Below are 12,749 nucleotides of genomic sequence, written 5' to 3' on the forward strand. Positions count from 1 at the left end.
GCTACCACACCACAGAGCTAAAATTTAAACACGGGTCTGAAGATTCAGAATGCAGTACTCCTTCTTCTGACCACAAATTCCTAACAGGGAAGGGATGAAGATCTAATAAATTATCATTTGAGAAGATGATCAGAAAATTGACCATGAAAACACAGATGAGAGCTGACAGGCTATAGTGGGACCAACGCTATAGTAAGTGCCATAGTCAGAAAGATGGCCAATTCCTGCATCTTCAACTTGGTCTCACTTCCTACACAAATTGGGGGCACTGACTTCACATAGCTGCTAGGAGGGTAAATGAGGAGCATGAATATGACAGAAGGGTCTAGCTCAGTGTCCGGCACACAGCAGGTATTCAAGAAATAGTGGCTTTTGTAGTGTTCTTATTATTATGGTATCATTTATTTGTAAAATTTATAATTGTAAAATACAAACTAGCATTAAGAAGTGAAACAGAGAACTGACAGGAAGAAATCACTTCCAACTCCAATTTGGGGAAATCCAAGTAACCCCCACCACCTCCCTCTGCCTTGTGAGTAACTAAGTTCTTCTTTCCATTCCATAAGGAATACCACATCAAAAATGCTCAGGCCACCACCATTGCAGTTTTGCAAGCAGCTACTCAATGAAAAGAGAAGAGGGAAAGAAAAACTAAAAGGAGGGCTTGCTGGCATCTGTCAGGAGGATATGAAAGTGGTATCTGCTGACTCTGTCTTGGGGTTTGCAATAAGCACCTCTGAGCAGCCTCAGAGAAAGTGCCTAAATGAAATTACTGCCCACAAAAGGAGCTTTCCTCTCCGGTATTTGAAAAGTAATGTGTGTAGAAAAATAAAAGAAAGAGACTGCAGGCCAGTGTTGCTTATAAGCACTTCCTAGTCAGATTAATCAGCTAAGTTCTGACTGACTTGGAACAAATCAGTGCTAAAACACAGGATGAACTTATTGGAACCACATTGAAAGGTGCTTTGGCAACTGGCGGACTGGAAACTGAGGAGGGTTTTGAATGAGTAACTGGCCCATGATAAAAGCACAGTAACTGGCACCGTGGCTCACACCTGTAATCCCAGCAATTTGGGAGGCCAAGGCGGGAGGATCACCTGAGGTCGGGAATTCGAGATCAGCCTAGCCAACATGGTGAAACTCCATCTCTACTAAAAATACAAAAATTAGCTGGGTGTGGTGGTGCACACCTGTAATACCAGCTGCTCAAGAGGCTGAGGCAGGAGAATCGCTTGAACCCGGGAGGTGGAGGTTGCTGTGAGCCGAGATTGTGCCATTGCACTCCAGCCTGGGCGACAAGACTGAAGCTCCATCGCAAATAATAATAATAATAATAACAATAATAATAAAGCATAGCCGAGGATTCCAGAAACTCTGTTTGATACAACATCTTTTACAAGTCCATCCCATCACCAAAGCACATTAAAGCAGGGAGCTAAATCTTGTGGTTAAAAGACCACTCTCACTCCAAAAAAATTTCAGTAGCCTGAAAGCACATTTCCATCCTCTCTAATTCAACATGAGCAAGCCACACAAGAGAGATCTTCCATGAAAAGGATCAGCAAGGGAGAGAAACTGTCCCAATTTTTCTCCAAATTCCTCCCTACCTAAATTGGGTCTTCATGTACTACTTTCAATGCTAACAAATAACCCTTGAAGCACTTCCAACAAACAATTTGTAAAGAGTGCAAATGCTTAAAAATCATGCACTAAGACCCTGTCTGAGAGCCAGTTAAAGGGGAAAGAGGCACATTGAACTACTTTTAGAAAATAAACAATCTGTCTAAAGATCAGCTTTTATCTTAAGGAACCCCCATGTGTGTATCTGTGTGTGTGAGTGTGTGTGTGTGTGTGTGTGTGTGTTTGTAAAAGATCAGGTTCTTCCAGGTAAGTAAACTATTTTTTTCAGTGTGTTAAATTTATCTTGTCATTTTCAGGAGTGAGAGAAGGTTTGGAGGGCAGAAAAAGAGAGATTAACTGCTTAAAGATATTTGAGTAGTACATAGAATGTGAGTATCGGTTATTCCAACTGTGGGCCATAAACACACTCCTGTAAAAAAAGGAATTTTGGAATTCAATTCATATTTTTAAAACTTGCTATTTTAAAGAATCCAAGAGTAGAGCGTTCTTAAAAGTAATTCATCCATATTTTTACATAGTTGACTGTACAATGTGACTGGCACTTGTAAAAATAACTGGTTTGAAAGACTACCGGCACTTTCAAAAGGCTTGCTCTAATCAACAGAGAAATTTTTCACTCAACTCAGTGCTATCTGACTCAAACTTAGGCCAAGGTGTACATATAAAGTCACGGCCTCACGTAACAGTGATGAACTTGATGATTTGATACTAGGTCAACATATATTCTTTTCTGAGAAACAGTCATAGATCCATTTCCAAAAATATGGTGCAAACAAGAACTGACCTGCTTAGCACCTGGCTTCTGCTCCATAGGCGTCATGGTGAGTGTTTTGGTCTCTTTCTCATACTGGCAATAGTATTTCACCCAGGATATTCCTAAAGCCCCTACAAGGACAAGTAAAAGTGAGCAGACAGAATAACTATTTTAGCTGTATAGGAAGTCAACCCTAAGATGGAAGCTATTTACACATTGCTCTTCAGAGTCAAACTTCAGATCCAGCCCTGCCCTTGCCCTGACCGCCCTCCTTCCATAGCCACCTACCTACTGCACATAGGGAGATTCTAACCTTCACCAACTGCTTCCCACAGCTGCTTCTGGCTTGCTCAAAACCTACTCTCCCTGCCATGTTCCCTATAAATTGTATCACCATATATCCCAGAAGCTGGAGACTATTGTCATTTACTTTGCTGTCTCTATAACTGTTCCATGTGATTGGTCATTGGGTTATGCCCCTTCTAACCTGTACATGACTCTACACATCTCTCTTTTAACTGTCTCCTCCTCTCCATTCCTTTTTAACACCGAATTAGTTAAGAACCCTATCAGTGTTGTTTTTGTTTTAATTTTTTTTTTTTTTGACAGAGTCTCGCTCTGTCACCCAGGCTGGAGTGCAGTGGCGCAATCTCAGCTCACTGCAAGCTCCACCTCCCGGGTTCACACCATTCTCCTGCCTCAGCCTCCCAAGTAGCTGGGACTACAGGCGCCCACCACCACGCCCGGCTAACTTTTTGTATTTTTTTTAGTAGAGACGGGGTTTCACCATGTTAGCCAGGATGGTCTTGATCTCCTGACCTCGTGATCTGCATGCCTCGGCCTCCCAAAGTGCTGGGATTACAGGCATGAGCCACAGCGCTGGGCCCAGTGTCTTATTTTGTACTTATTTTTTATGAAACATATTTTTAAAAAACAAAAATTTACTATCTCACCAATTAATTATTTCATTGGCCTTCTCTCTGATTTCCCTATTGTCCCCATCTCTGATCACTCCACTCCAATTCATTCTCCACTCTTTTCCTAGATTATTTTTAAAATATATCTCTATTTTTATCATTCCCCTCATTAAAAACCATCCACGGCTTTCCCACTATCTCCACACTCCTTAGCCTGCCTACAATGCCCTTGATAACATGATCAAAACTTACCTTTCTAGCTTTTTCTTTTGGCACCTCACCTCTATGTTCCTGTCTCAATGAATTACTTTTAGTTCCCACATAAAGAGGTAGCCATATAATTTCTAGTCCAAATCCAAGACTTATTTAAGACTGAATGAGGCAGTATTATTAATAATTACATCAGGACAACAGGGGTAAAGCAGGACTATTCTTGGCAAACAAGGGCCCTACAAATCAACTATGTCTATCCACAACCCTGCCTTTACTCATGCAGTGGTATATACCTGGAATTCCCTTCCTCCTTTTCCTTCTTTCTTTCTCTCTCTTTCTTTCTTTCCTTTCTTTCTTTCCTTTTTCTTTCCTTTCTTTCTTTTCTTTTCTTTCTTTCATTCTTTCTTTCTTTCTTTTATTCATTTTTGAGACAGAGTCTCACTCTGTCACCCAGGCTGGAGTGTAATGGCACCATCTCGGCTGACTAAAACCTCCACCTCCCAGGTTCAAGTCATTCCCCTGCCTCAGCCTCCCAAGTAGCTAGGATTACAGGCAAGCATCACCACACCCAGCTAATTTTTGTATTTTTAGTAGAGACGGGGTTTCACCATGTTGGCCAGGCTGGTCTCAAACTCCTGACCTCCAGTGATCTGCCGTCTCAGCCTCCCAAAGTGCTGGGATTACAGGCATGAGCCACTGTGCCCGGCCATTCCTCCTTTTCTTTACCTATCAAACTCCCACTCATCATTCAAGTTCTAGTTCAAATATCACTTTCTTTGTGAAGCCTTTAGATATATGCCCCAAATACAGTTATCACCACATTTCATTATAATTATTGATATACTTGTCTATCTCTCCCATCACTTTACACTTCTTGGTGAAAGAAATCATGGTTGATTCAGTTTTTCAAGGGTGTCCCCAATGCATTGCACAGTATCTGGCAGAAACAGTGCTCATTAAGCATACATTCAACTGAGTAGCAATGTCATGCCCATATGACAAATCAGAATACTGAAGCACAGAAGGATCAAACAGCATACAGCAGTGGTTCTCAACTTGGGGTAATTTGGCCTCCCAGGGGACATGTGGCAATACATTAGAGACATTTTAGGTTGTCACACCTGGAGATTACTATGAGCACAAAGTGAGGAGGCCAGGGATGCTGCTAAATATACTATAATACACAGGACCACTTCCCAGAACTAAAAATTATCCAGCCTGAAATGTCAACAGCACTGAGATCGAGAAATTGTGCGACACACAGTTGAAGAGATGAACCTGACAAGTGGGAGAACACATCTTTGAAAATCATCACAAGTAAACTGCTCTATGCGAAGAAAAGTGTGATAATTTCACTACCGTAGTGTCATGCTTTTTGAATTACAGTGATTTTTGCCACTGGCAGCCTCTGGGTGTGTGTCCTCTGTTTATTCCCCAGATATAATAACTCTGGGCAAAAACTGAATAACAGGTTTGGGGAGTATTGGGTCATAGTTCAAAGGGCAAATAAAATCAAATCACACATACAGGTGTGCATAATGTTACTGAGGAATTAGGAAAGATTGAATGCTCTGCAACATTCAGTGACTAAACAAGTTAACCCACTTTACTTAGTCACCAATGAAAAACAGATACTGTCTTTCCCACTGGAATCATGATGTTCACTAAGTGTTATAAGAGCATCCATGAGCCTGAGCAACATAGTGAGACCTTGTCTCTACAAAAAATTCAAAACTTAGCCAAGTGTAGTGGTAGGTGCCTTTAGGTGCAGCCACTCAGGAGGCTGAGGTAGGAGGACTGCTTGAGCCCAGGAGTATGAGGCTGTAGTGAGCTATGATGGTGCCATTGCACTCCAACCTGGACAACAGAGCAAGATCCTGTCTTAAACAAAGAAAAGAAAAGAGCAAACATATGACCCTAATGCAGACGAAGATATAGGGTACTATAGTAGGATCATGGGTTTTGGCATTTCATAGACCTGAATTTAATTTTAGTCCTGACACTTGTTAGTTGGGTGACTTTCAAATGGTGACGTCTCTGAGCCTTAGTGGCCTTATGTGTATGGGTATAAATTGGTTGCAAAGATTAAATGAGGCAGTGTTTTAAATGAACTTAGCACCATGTCTGGTACATAATAAGTATAAGAAATATTATTTTTCTACTTCCTTTCCTCTACTTCCCTTTTTTCCAAAAGAATAATCAGAAGGATTAAAGAACAAATAATACCCATTTTGAATCTCAGAGAAAACCTTAGGTCTTATCACTACACAGCCTTTGTAAGACAAATCTTTAACTTCCTCTCAGTTTCTCCTTTTTTTTTTTTTTTTTTTGTTTTCAGTATTCCCTGCCTGCGTTCCAAGGGAATTTTAGCTATCAGGGGTCTATGAACAGTAAGGGTGCCCAAAATTCACAGCCGACAAGTGGCAGTAGTTCCTGGCTTATTGAAACCCAATGGATACCCCTATGTCCCCACACACATTTCTCTTGTGTATAGAGATAGCCTTCAATAGTTGGCTGTCCTGGAAGTTTGCATGTCTGGGGAGCTTCTTTCATCCTTTTCTTAAGTTCTTCCATCTCTTCCCGGGTACTGGAGAAATGATTTCTTGTCTGTCAAGACATCATCATGAAAATCATTATTATCATCATCATTATCATGAAAAAGTATTCCTTGGTCAGAGACTCAGTACAAAGTTTTCCCTGCTTACAGCATGTGCAACCACAAAGCAAAAAAAGAAATGGTGAATGGCATAGTGAATGGAAAACAAGTTTATAGAGTCCTAAAGACTGCATAGGAAACAAAAATATAACGAGCAATATACTCATAAAATAACAACTGGGAGGCTTTTTACTAATACGAATCACATAAGGCCCTAATAAATAAGCAATCTTAGAATTCTGAACATGACTGATACCCTGCTTTACAACAAGGGAGATGGCAGACAAGGTTCCCAAAGGTAGCATTCTCATAGCAACTTCCAAATTGTGTCTCAAAGTTACAGCCTAGTTGATACTGAATCAAATTCTGGCCAAGAACATAAAATATACGAGAGGGTGCTCTCTTGGGAGAAGGGCCAACAGTAGCTATGTTTTCATACTCACAAATACCAAAACCTAATGATGAGAATAAATCTATTTAAATCTACACAACTAAAACACAATGGTAAGACATGTGTTGAAATGTGGGTATGAAAATCACTACAGATAAGTTTTTAGTACCCAGTCTTAAAATTATGACATGATGTTAGTGAGAAAGGTGATCTGTGCTGCCCATCTAGTTGGCTCATGTTTATCCTGTAAATAAGTCACCCATATGTACACATTCAAAGGCTTATTGTTACATTTGTACATCTCAAGTAATAAATAGTGGAAGATTCATGGGATTAACTTGGTTGTAGTAGGAAGATGTTGTAAATCAGGAAATTCTGGAGAATGTGAGAGCCCATAGTTCCTTTCTGCAAGGAGAGTATATAGAAAGAAAAAATAATAACAACTGTAAATCCCAATCCTCCTAAACAACCAAGGGGGGCTTATTTTCACTATAACTTACCAGCATTTTTCATCTAAAACTACATCTATATATTTCATGCAATTTAACACCCATTCTAAAGTCACCAACTCAGTAATGCCTTCTCTGACTCTACCAGGTAGCCAAATGCTCCGAACTTTTTAAAAACCTTTGGCCTGGATTCTATTATAGCACTTATCATAATGGATTATAATTTATCTCTGTTTATTTGTCTCCTACAAGAAACTGTATGTTCCTTCAAGACAGAAAAACTTGCATGCATCTTCATGGAATGTCCAGTGCCTTTCACATGCCTGGCACAGAGCTTATGTTCATTTTTTCCATAAACATTTGTTTAATGTGGTTTGAATAAAGGAACATGTAAAGGAATATATGTGAAAAGGATGGGAACACTATGCCTACATGCCCATCTGTAAGAACCAGCATGACAAAGAAGGTAGAGAAAACCTTTAAAAGTAATTTATGTGACTCTACTAATAAGTACTGAGAAAAGAAAGAGAAGATAAAATGAGTGTTTGTGGTAATAAAGTCCACAGTGAGAGTGTTTTGACTGAGCAGGGAAGTAGCTTAAGGCCTGGGCTCAAATAAGCCTATAGCTATGTCCTGATCTGAGAGAGATGCAGCAAATTAGCAATACTTAATAAATATTGCATAGATGAAGGTGTTGGTGTGTGGAAGGGTGGGTTTGAACAGCAGTCAGCCTCAAAAACAGGAAAGATGTGAAAGTGGAAGAGCAAGAACAGTCTGATATACTAAATATTTGTGATCCACACCAGTATATTCTAACAAATTGGCTAGGATGCAGTAACCTAGAATTCCAAGAATCAAGGTCGCTAGGGCTGAAATTCAATCAGAATGGAAAGACCGGTGAGAAAAATCCACATGCAAACTCACATTCTGTAAACTGAGTTGGAGCTGTTGTTTGTATGGGAGGAAATCCTGTGTGAGCTCCACAGTCAGGCTGTTAGAAATGAACAGACTATGAAGAAAGGCCAAGACCTAGGGAAAACATGTAAAAATAACTTTATCACCAGCATCTTCTAATAAACTAAATAAAAGAAACATGAACTCACCAAAAAACTCCATGGTGTGGCTGGGTGTGGTGGCTTATGCCTGTAATCCCTGCACTTTGGGAGGCCGAGGCGGGCAGATCGTGAGGTCAGGAGTTTGAGACCAGCCTGACCAACATGGTGAAATCCCATCTCTACTAAAAATACAAAAATTAGCTGGCCGTGGTGGCGCACGCCTGTAATCCCAGCTACTTGGAAGGCTGAGGCAGGAGAATGGCTTGAACCCAGGAGGCGGAGGTTGCAGTGAGCCAAGATTGCATCACTGCACTCTAGCCTGGGTGACAGAGTGAGACTGTCTCAAAAAAACAAAAAACAAACAAACAAACAACAACAACAAAAAACTCCATGGTGTTTACCCAGTATAGCGCTAAATGCAGTCAAACACAAACCAGTCTACACATCACTGTTTTCATATCAGGTTAAACATTTACCCTTGACTCAGCTTCAGAAAAAAAGAACTATTAACAAATTTATTAACCCTGAGCTCGCTCAGATCTCATATAAAGACATTCATCATTTGAACAGTATGTAAATGAACTGCATCTTTCCTCTATATATCCTCAGCAACCACAAACAATAGGTGCTCAATAAATATTTCTTGAATGAATGAAAGTAAATAGATAAATGAATAAAGCAAGATTTTCTACCTAACTTTAATGAAGACTGTCATAATGCTAAAAGATCAAAGGAGTCTAAACCAACTTTAAAATTAGAAATGTTTCACAGGGTTGCAGAAAAAGACATATAAATGACACACAACATATATTGGTGTAAATTTTCAACCCCATTAAAAATCAAATACACGGGCTGGGTATGGTAGCTCATGCCTGTAATCCCGGCACTTTGGGAAGCCAAGGCAGGGGGATCACTTGGGCCCGGGAGTTGGAGACCAGCCTGGGCAACATGGTGAAACCTTATCTCTACAAAAACATACAAAATATTAGCTCGGTATGGTGGCATGCACCTGTAGTCCCAGTTACTCAGGAGGCTGAGGTGGGAGGATCACTTGAGCCCAGGAGACAGAGGTTGTAGTGACTCAAGATAGCACCACTGCACTCCAGTTTGGGTGACAGTGAGACCCTGTCTCAAACAAATATATGGAAATGGAAAAATCTACACAAAACAAAGTAAATGGAATGAAAAAACGTGAAATGGGAAAAAACTACACAAGACAGAAGTAAAAGTAGTAGAATGAGAAGTCACTGACTGCAAGAGACATGAGTCCCTAGCATAGTATCTGGTATATGAGAAAAACTTTCAGAAGCTTCTGAAAGCGCAAGAAGGAAGGGAGGGAAACAAAGTAACAGGAAGAGTTGTAGAGAAATTCCGGAAGGGGGGAGGAAAGAGAAAGGAAAAAAAGGAAAGAGAAAGAAAATAGCCATAGAAAAAGAGAGAAAAGGGTTGGGGGGAAAGAGAGAAAAAAAGTATACTAAAGAACAAGAAAAACATAAGTTAGACTATGTTCTAGACATTTCCACTGATTATCCTTCACGTTCTTTGGGATTCTGTTTTTATGATCAAAGTTTGTACATTTACCAGGCATTTGATAAATATTTTTAGACCATTCATCAACAGAGAAAACTTACAGGCTCCACAATATTGAACTTCTTGGACTCCTGAACTTCCTGGATTTGATAAACATAATCAAGAGAGGACTCGAAAAAATTGTGCCTCTCCTTGTCCACCTGTAGGTCTGCCTGTAGAAGAAGGAAAACAAACATTACACATTGGGATATTCATTCATGAAAGTCAGTACTTAAGGATTGAACAGAATGCTAGAGCTAGATGAGCATTTAGCCACCAACTAGTGATGTTACCTTTTATTTTAGAAATAGAGAACCTAAAGCCAAGAGATAAAAAAGTGACTGATACAGGATTCCAGTTTCTGGTCCAACACGTAAAAAGCTTGAAGTCATTACATCCACCCTGACAAAAAGAAAAAAGCTGAACAAGTGTAAAATCCACACATTTTCTTATATTCAACAGAGAACTGAAGTCAGAGGAAAATCTGCTCCCTCAAACACTACAGAGACATGAATACAGAGAATAAGAAATTAACAAGGGCCAAAGCCCAAGAACAGAAGCATGCTACTATGGCCAATACTGAGAGGATTACAACAGAAAGAACTACAAGTCTCAAGTCTTATTTAACAAGAAATAGTAAAATCTGAGCACATAAACAATGATGCCAGAGAAAATTTTAGAGTCAGACAATGACAGCTACAGCAAACTAAGCACAGCCTAGCTCCTAGCCAGTTAAACACAAAACCTCACATTAAAGACCTGTTTCACTCAGTTCCTTTCATCTGAATATCACCGCTAGCTTTCAACAATGAACTACAAGGCATATTAAAAGGCAATAAACACAGTCTGAAGAGAAAAAAGGAGCATCAGAATCAAATGTAGGTAAGGCAGACATTGTAGAAATATAAGACTGTAGGCCAAGTGCGGTAGCTCACACCTGTAATCCCAGCACTTTGGGAGGCCGAGGTGGGTAGATCACCTGAGGTCAGGAGTTCAAGACCAGCTTGGCCAACATGGAGAAACCCTATCTCTACTAAAAATACAAAAACTAGCCAAGTGTGGTGCTGTACTCCTGTAGTCCCAGCTACTCCGGAAGCTGAGGCACGAGGCTCACTTGAACCTGGGAGGTGAAGATTGCAGTGAGCCGAGATCGTGCCACTGCACTCCAGCCTGGGTGACAGAGCGAGACTCCATCTCAGAAACAAACAAAAAAGAAACATAAAACTAAATTTAAAATAATTATAATTAATATGATAAGGGCTCTAATATAAAAAACAGACAGCACCTAAGAACAGATGGGTAATAGTAGCAGGCAGATGAAAACTGCAAGAGAGTATACAGAGAAAACACTAGAAATCAAAAACACTGTAGCAGAAATGAAGACTACTTTTAAAGGGTTCACCAGTAGATTGAACAAGAGTGAGGAAAGAACCAGTAAGCTTAAATACATGTCAAAAAAATTGTGGGAAACTGAAATGCAAAGAGAAAAAAAGAATGACAAACATGGAGTAGAATATTCAGGAACTGGTGAACAATTACAAAAGATGTTAATATACGTAATTTCAGAGTACCAATAGGAGAAGAAAAAGAGACAGAAACAGAAGAAATACTTCAAGCACTAATGACTGAGAATTTTCCAAAATAAAAGACAGATATCAAACCCACATCCAGAAAGCTCAGGATAAATACCAATAAATACAATAATATAATAAATACCAATCAGGATAAATACCAAACAATCCCCATGTAGGTATATGATATTCAAAGCTGCAGAAAATAAAATACAAGAGAAAATCTTGAAAGAAGCTAGAGAGAAAAACAAACAACTTACTATACAGCAGGGCAAGGATAAAGAGTTATATCAGACTTCTCTTAAGAAACCATGCAGAAAGAAAAGAGTGCTATAAAATATTTGAAGGTGTTGAAAGAAAAAAAGTTAACTACTTAACAATGTGTAAACTGTGAAATTATCCTTCAAAAGTGATGGTAAAATAAAGACTTCCTCAAACAAACAAAAATTAAAGCACTTTCTCACCACTAAACTTGTCTTGCAAGAAAGGACAAAAGATCTCCAGTAGAAGAAAAATGATATGTCGGAAATATAGACCTAAAAAGAAAGAAAAAAAGAGCACTAGAAAAGAAATAAATGAAGATTAAATATTTTATTTTTCAAATTCATAATGGACCTAACAGATAAGAATTTGTCTATAATAATAATTGTAATGATACATTTGGTGATTGTATCTTACAAATAAGTAAAAAGAATGATAGTACCATTATAAGGGACTAAATGGAGAAATTGGAAATAGTCTGTTGATCCTGTACAACCCATAACTACGTTACTGGAATTTGAAAAGTGGACATAAACTAACCACAAATGCATATTGCAAGTTCTAAGGCAACCATTAAAAAATGAAAAAGAAGAAGTATAATTTACATGGTAAGAGAAGACAGAAAATAAGATCATATAAAATATTCTCTTAAAAAAGAGAAGTCAAAAGAAGACTGAAAGACAAAAATAAAAACAAAAACAATAAGTAGAAGATGGTAAACAATATAGTAGATACTATTACACCATTATCTATGACCATTTTAAACGTCAGTGATCTAAAAAAATTAAAAGATAGACTGTCATAGTGCACAAAAATTAAGAGCCAACTATGTTACCTAAAAGATATCATTTTAAATAAGATACACAAAAATGTTAGACCTGAAACCATAAAACTTCTAGAATAAAACACAGAAAAATGCTTCTAGGAATTGGCCTAATAAAAAAAAATTACTAAGACACCTAAAGCAAATGCAACAGAAACAAAAATAAATAAATGAGACTTAATTAAACTAAAATGTTTCTGCACAACAAGAGAAATAATCAACAGAGTAAATAGGCAACTTACAGAATGGGAGAAAATATTCACAAACTGTACAGCTGACAAAGGGCTAGTGTCCAGAAGCTACAAGGAACTCCAACAAATCAGCAAGAAAAAAAAATCCCATTTAAAAGTGGGCAAACGACATGAACAGACATTTTTCAAAAGAAGATGCACAAATGGCCAATAACATGACAAAATGCTCAACATCACTAATCATCAAGAAAACAGAAA

General features: G+C 38.7%; 1 protein-coding gene across 6 annotated transcripts in view; it reads right to left on the reverse strand.

The window, feature by feature from the left end:
* OPHN1 (oligophrenin 1) overlaps window positions 1-12,749 on the reverse strand; it is a 387,278-nt gene that overhangs the window by 160,661 nt on the left and 213,868 nt on the right. For all 6 annotated transcript variants that reach the window (XM_054676181.2, XM_009439212.5, XM_009439209.5 and 3 more), the window contains 4 exon segments: window positions 9,708-9,818; window positions 7,946-8,050; window positions 6,003-6,132; window positions 2,426-2,526 (listed from right to left, as the gene is read on the reverse strand). In XM_054676181.2, the coding sequence (XP_054532156.1) occupies window positions 2,426-2,526; window positions 6,003-6,132; window positions 7,946-8,050; window positions 9,708-9,818 (447 nt within the window).

This window comes from Pan troglodytes, chromosome X, assembly GCF_028858775.2.
Source record: "Pan troglodytes isolate AG18354 chromosome X, NHGRI_mPanTro3-v2.0_pri, whole genome shotgun sequence".
NCBI classification, from domain to species: Eukaryota; Metazoa; Chordata; class Mammalia; order Primates; family Hominidae; genus Pan; species Pan troglodytes.